The sequence below is a fragment of the Echinops telfairi genome, unplaced genomic scaffold (genome assembly GCF_000313985.2).
Source record: "Echinops telfairi isolate 266 unplaced genomic scaffold, ASM31398v2 ScPeMD7_7469;HRSCAF=8507_0, whole genome shotgun sequence".
In the NCBI taxonomy this organism is placed as follows: Eukaryota; Metazoa; Chordata; class Mammalia; order Afrosoricida; family Tenrecidae; genus Echinops; species Echinops telfairi.
The window spans coordinates 86,053,910-86,061,209 of NW_022111372.1; the positions used below are offsets into that span (position 1 = coordinate 86,053,910).

General features: G+C 40.3%; 1 protein-coding gene across 1 annotated transcript in view; it reads right to left on the reverse strand.

Moving 5' to 3' along the window:
* Positions 1-5,446: 5,446 nt before the first annotated feature.
* SCGB3A2 (secretoglobin family 3A member 2) overlaps positions 5,447-7,300 on the reverse strand; it is a 5,694-nt gene continuing 3,840 nt past the window's right edge. Inside the window, exon 3 of the mRNA XM_004697067.1 lies at positions 5,447-5,620. Within this exon, the coding sequence (XP_004697124.1) occupies positions 5,447-5,620 (174 nt within the window). The remainder of the gene's footprint in view (positions 5,621-7,300) is intronic.

Sequence of the window (7,300 nt, forward strand, 5' to 3'; positions counted from 1 at the left end):
TAATCTATAAATTATTATTTTGTCATGTCTTACACTGTCCATGTCTCCCTTCACCCACTTTTCTGTTGTCCATCCTCCAGGGATGAGGTTATATGTAGATCCCTGTAATCAGTTCCCCCTTCCCACCCCACTGTCCCTCCATCCTCCCAGTATCACCACTCTCACCACTGGTCCTGAAGGGATCATTTGTCCTGGATTCCCTGTGTTTCCAGTTCCTATCTACACCAGTGTACATGCTCTGGTCTAGCTGGATTTGTAAGGTAGAATTGGGATCATGATAGTGGTGGGTGATGGGGGTAAGAAGCATTTAAGAAATTGTATGAGCCCCAATAAATTGACTAATTAAAAAAAAAAAATAAATAACCTAAAACATGCAGATGACACAACCTTATTTATTTAAAGTGATGAGGACTTGAAGCACATGCTGATGAAGATCAAGGATTTCAGCCTCAGTGTGGATTAGTACTCAATGTAAGGAAGACCAAAATCCTCATAACTAGACCTGTGGAATAAATGAAGAAAAGATTGAAGCTGCCAAGGATTTTGCCTTCCTGGGATCCATAATCCACACTCATGGAAGCAACAGTCAAGAGAGCAAAGTATGCATTGCATTGGGTAAATCTACCACACAACACATTTGAAAGTGTTCAAAAACAGTGGTATTACTTGGAAGACTAAAGTGTACCTGACGCAAGCCATGGTATTCAATTGCTTCCTTTGCATGTGCAGGTTGGACCTTGAATAAGGAAGGCCAAAGAAAAATTGACGCAATTGAATTGCGGTGTTGGCAAAGAATACTGAAAATACAACGGACGGCCAAAAGAGCAAGCAGATCTGCGGTGGAAGAATGAAAGCCAGCATGCTCCTCAGAGGTAAGGCTGGTAAGACTTCCTCTCATATACTTTGGAGAGGTTTTCAAGAGAGCCCAGTCCCTGGAGAAGGACATCGTGCTTGGTAAAGCAGAGGGACAGGAGAAAAGAGAAAGGGCCGCAACTATGGACACAGTGGCTGCAACTCTGGGCAGGAGAACCGTGCCGGAATGGAGCCTGCCCGGGAGTTCCCTTCTGTTGCACACAGGGCTGCTTTGAGTGAGCCCAGACTGGATGGCACCAACCAGAACAACAGCAACAGGCCACCACGCAAAGGTAACCCTGTCAACCATCACTCACAGCTGAGTCATATAATCCAGTAAGTATCTGTGCCCTCCTTTTTACCCTGACCCATCAGGAAAATGAAGGTCATGTGGTAGGAACAACAAAGGCAATGTCAAATAAATCACTTCATTGATGCTTCAAATAGAATAAATAGATATTTTTTTCTTTTAATTTATTTAGTTTTTTAATTGTGGAACCAAGAACCTGAAAGTTTTTCAGTTCTACCCCAAAGTTGACTGTTAATTAATGCTGGAGCCTGAACTTGAACTTAAAATTTTTGTGAAAGTAAAATCCATCATTTTTACTTCACTGATTTATAAGAGTGTAAAAACCAGGGGAGAGGACTAAAAGGAGGGTCTGAGAGTCGGACTATCGCTAAAAATATAAGTAGGATTGACAGTGGATATTTGTACTCAGACACCGGGATATTCATGAATGTAGAACATGAGCCAAACGCATTGACACAGAGTCAGTTGGGAAGTGTGGGACAGACGAAACCGCCCCTGTGGTTCTCTGAGGTTGTAAATGTTGATTTACAAGGAACAGAGGAACAGAAAGCCTCATCTTCCTCTTGGAGGCAGCTGATGTTCTTGAACTAGTGACCTTGCTGTTAGCATCTCAACTCATAGTCCACTCGGCCAGCAGGACTCCTGTGGTAAAGCACACAGGGTACAAAGTTACCAAAATGTCTTAGATATAACGGAATACCTTGAAGTGATGATTCACTGCTGCTGGGGCGTCAGGACCACAGTCGGAGAGAGCCTCTGGGTCTCTGGGCATACCATAATCCACAAAGACAATGTCCTGCAGCCTTCCTTAATGAGTAGCAGCTGGGGTATTAAAAGCCCGCGATTGACCAGCTAAGGGTCAATTATTGGTCGCTCCCTGGCTATAGGGAAGAAGAGTAATGAAACCGGAAACAAGTGGAAACAATTTATCCAATTGACTCAGGAACCCTATGGAAATGTCTCCATTACCATCAAACCAGAACAAGATCGTGCCCATCTACCATGATCAATTCTCCGGAAAGAGAGCACAATAGAAGGTTTTGGGTAGAGTGGAAGAACATGTGGAAAAATCCCAAAATCATAAAAAGACCAGACTCTGCACTTTGCCGTTTTATTTAACAATATTTCATAGTCTTTATCTCAGGCAAATCCTTTAAAAAGTTGCATGATAGCTGATAATTTATCAGTATTTCCTTATTGATGGGCATGCATAGTAGTTATACTCTTTAAATTCTTGCAGTAAACACCTTTGTATATCAACTTGTGCACTCAAGATTTTATTTCTTTATCAAAGATTTCCAGAAACCAAGGATTTTTAAGTTTTAATAGATATTGTCAAAAAAATTTCCTAACTGTGCTATTAATTCTCACATTGGTTTAAATTGACACATTATTGACAATCATTAGCCTAGATCTAGATCTTAACTTTATTGAGGTATAATTGTTTTATAATAAACTGCACATATGCAAAATATAGAATTTAAAGGGGTATTTGTTAGAATTTAAAGTTTTGACTTATGTCTACCAAATCATCATCACAATCAACATAATTAACACATCCTTCATCCCCCAAAAGCCTCCTTACCATCCTTTATAACAAACTCACCCTCCATCCCACTATTTTCTCTTTCAACTTCTGACAGTGGGTTTATGTATCATAATAGGTAGTGAATACTGCTCTCTGAGAGTTTGCAAACAAGTGGGAGAGACAGATAGTAATCAGATAAGTATGTACATAAATATATAATTACATTTGGTGAGACATACTCCTGAAAAAGAAGCATGTATTTCTTATAGCCTTTAACAAACATCTCTCATTTGGATAGATGATCAGGGAGGATTTCTTTTTCTGTGTCCAATGTGTGACCACCACATTGTTTCTATATCCCAAGTACATTGATTTTCCACAACAATACCAAATAATTTCACCTCTCCTTTCACCATGACTCCAGTTATAATCCAATTCCTTTCAGATTAACTACACAGTCATAGTAATTCCCTTATAACAACAAAAAAAATACAGCCCAAGATGCTGGGTTGTGAGTATAGCTTTAGTGTTAATAAGAAGCAGCTTAACAGCCCTGAGAAGTGCGTTCTTACTACATGTTCAGTGTGGTGATAAACAGCATATAATGCCCCTCAATTATAGCTTTGAGGTAAAAATAGGAAGTTCTAAGACAAGTTATCACAACTAAATTATAATTTCATTGCTGTGGTGTTGCCCTTTTATTTATTTTTTGTTATTTATAAAAAATCATTTTATTTGAGGCTCGTACAACTCTTATCACAATCCATTACATCCATCCATTGTGTCAAGTACATCTGTACATGTGTTGCCATCATTGTCAAAACATTTGCTTTCTACTTGAGGCCTTGGTATCAGCTCCTCATTCTTCCCCTCCCTCCCTGCCCCGCGCCTCATGAATCCTTGATAATTTATACATTATTATTTTTCATGTCTTACACTGTCCGATATCTCCCTTCATCCACTTTTCTGTTGTCTGTGCCCCAGGGAGGGGGTTATAGGTAGATCCTTGTAATCGGTTCCCCTAAAGAAATGAGAATTGTCCTGGGATCTGAAAAATAAGAGATTTGAAGGCTAAGAGGAAGAATGTCAAGTAAAAGGGAAAATATCTTTCCAATTGAATGAATAGCATTTGCAATAGGTTTATATAAGGCACCTTGTATTGCAGCAAAGGCCAAGATGGCTGGAACGTAAATGAGAGCAAAGAGAGGGAAGATAAAGAGAAAGGCACGTTGTCTGCAGGCCCCCAAGGTCATGTCAAGACGGTTATTTTCTAAATGCTGAAAACTGGAAGTCGACCGAAGGGTTTTAATTATTAGCATACAACATTCACTTGGACAGAACAGAATGGAGGGCCCAGAGTAGAAGCAAAGATCATGCTAGAAAGCGACTGCAAGAAACGAAAATACCTTGGACAAGAGACGCATTCGTGCAGATGGAAACTGTGGCAGGAGTCAGGAAACATCCAGAGAGAAAGGTACAGGGATACGTCGTGAGCTGGATATCTGTGCCAGAGAGAAGGTAAACATGTGGCAAGCGTAAAGCGCTGATGATGGGACTAACCATCCATGGATAGCATTGAGAAGAATGGGCATTCCTGAACAATGTGCAAGATTTAAAATCAGAAAAAAGTATATCAGGGTTGTATCCCTTCACCACATTTTTCAATCTGTATCCTGAGCTGATAATCAGAAAAAATGTCTTATATGAAAAAGAATGGGTTATCAGGATTGGAGGAAGGCTTAATAACAACCAACTATATGCACATGACACAACTTTGTTTACTGAAAGTGAGGACTTAAACCACTTGTTGCTGAAGATAAAAAATTGAAGCCTTCAGTATGTATTAAAACTCCATTCCACCACAACTTTCTCCCACAGAGTGGCTGGTGGATTTGAACTGGTGACTTTTTAGTTAGTAGCTGAGCACTTTAACCACTATGCCACAGACTCCTCACAAATATAGATATATTTTTAAAAGCAACTTGTCAAGCCCACTTCATTGAGTTGATTTCAACTCGTGAATTCTGACTCATCATGACCCTATATAAGGTTATAAATTACAATGCGGATATTTTCCATCCAAACCATTTTATTAGGAGCTAATCCAGACATCATGCCTTTCCGTAGTTCAAGCATAACAGTGTTGTACAATCACTACCACATCAGTTTTAAAACCACTTCTTCCTTCTTGAAATCCTTGATATCAGCTCCTCCTTATCCCTAGCACCTCCCCCATCATGCGCCCCCGCCGCCCCCCCCCATGGGAACCCTTATTCTAGAACATAGAAAATGACAGAAGAGAGAGCCAAGACTACCAACAAAGACAAAATACATCAGAGACAAACCCCATATGAAAACAACAGAAAATATTAAAAACCATATCTAGCAGAAAGTGCATTAAAATGGAGATCAATTGACAAGATTTTAACCATTCCAGTCAGATTGATCATTTTAATCTACTTTAATCATCTCTCCAATACTCTGTCTGACAACCAGGTTATTTCCAATCCCTCAATTATGGATAGGAAATTGCCTGAGGTATATCCTTGTCTAGATCTTGCAAATATATGTGGGCTTCCACTGTCATCCATATCCTGTGCAGACCAGAATCTCACAATTTAATATCTGATAGTATGCCCTCTTTCAGATTTGGATTGCATGATTTACCATCGTTGGATCACAAATGTTGGTGTGCTTCTTCCATGTGGACTTAGTTGATGTTTCACTTAGATAGCTGCTTGTTTGAAAATAGGTCTTTAAGAACCCAGCTGATAATGCTTTTTAATAACCAGGAGCCATCTATTATCTCCACCACACTTGGCTATAGCACTTCTAGCTTCTGTGTCTTGAGCAGGGCCCCGTCTTAAAAACTGATTGTTCTTAGATTGGAGCTCGGATGAAGTGTGGGCCCCAAATCCTACGGTGTAAATCTTTAAGCGGGGAGACAGCCTTGTCATTTCCCACCGAGGAGCTGGTGGGTTTGAACCACCCATTTGGCAGTTAGCCATCTAGGACTTACCCAACAGTGCCAGCCTGGCTTCTATATAGATATGACGGTAACTGTAAATAAAAATACCTATTGCTATTGTCATGCCCATAATCTAATCAGGAAACAGTTCTCATCTGATAAAGATACATGCAGGACACAGAAAGGAAGAAAGGGGTACTTTATAAAAGAAAAATGCCAAAGAAACCAGTGGCAGTTTCTAGAAAGGAATTACGAGAAAGAAAATCAGATAATTTCCATTTAATTGTGAGTCTAGTGAAAAAGTCAATGCAAGGAAGGTGTTGTCTCATATGGCTGTTTTCCTCTCTTGAAGTCATGAACAGCCCATGAGCGCCACCTGCCTTCTTCAATCTGAGTCAACACTCTGTGAGCTATCCACCTGGCTCCACTACAGAACCAGGAAGCACGTGCATTTTATTTACCTGTTTGTTGTTAGGAACTCTGGTGGCACAGTGGGCTGCGTGCTGGGCTGCTAAACACAAGATCAGCAGTTAGAAGCGACCAGCTGCTCTGCGGGATAAAGGTGAGGCTTTCTGCTCCTGTACAGAGTTACAATTTGGAAATGAACAGGGGCTAATCCACCCTGTCCTCGACAGTCGCTATGGGTCAGAGTGGACTCCACGGCAGTGGGTTTTTGGTTTTTGAGATCTGTTCATTTCTGTTACCTCCCAGAACCGTGGAGATCAGAAATCAAAGGACTTGACCACCACATCTCCTGACCTGCCCTCACACAATATTAAGGGTTTGATATGTCAGGCAGAACAATCATACCAGGCCTGATCCTGAAACCCCAAACCTGTCTCTGGGGATGGGGTGTTCTGATCTCCATCCCCTTAGAGCCTAACTTCTCTTCCTAATGGAAAAGTTTGGAGTGACTATGAAAATATTAAAGCTTACATGTATCTTGGCCTTGCAATTCCACTTCCAAGATTTTTTGGAAAAGATAAACACCAGAGAGTACACAAACACAAGCCAATGGATGTCTATGGTAGCTGTCTTTGTAATATGGGTGTTACTAGAAAGACTGAAGAATGTATGTAGATGACACTTTACATACAGTGTGACCCGTCCTTTATCTATGCACATCTGTAAATGTTCAGAAAAATGTCTTAAAATATCCATCAATCTATGACGAGTAGTTCTTTATATTTCATGGGATGGGAGGAAATAAGTTACCTTTCCAGGTAGAAATATATAAAAATAGACACACATATGTGTTCATATATAGGGATACATGTAATCATACATAAACCAAAACCCCTGCCCTTGAGTTGACATCAATTCACAGTGACCTTATATATAGCTGGCATGTATACTATAAAGTGGTCCTAGGATCAACTGAATGGAAACTCGTGGTCTAGTGAAGTAGATTCCACATCAAGCTATTAAGACCCTAGTCTTCTCAGACAATACTTCGACATTTCTTTTTCATTTTAGGTTAGTTAAATGTCATTAAAAGTTGGATATTAGAAGAGTGGGAGATCTGGAAACATTGCCTTGTTTAAAGGAAAAATGAAGGCATTTGGTGCAGTCGGCCCAGAGATGAAAGTAAGGGAAGCCAAGCCCAGCCCCCATGGCTTCTATTCAGCTCAGGGTGGCCTCG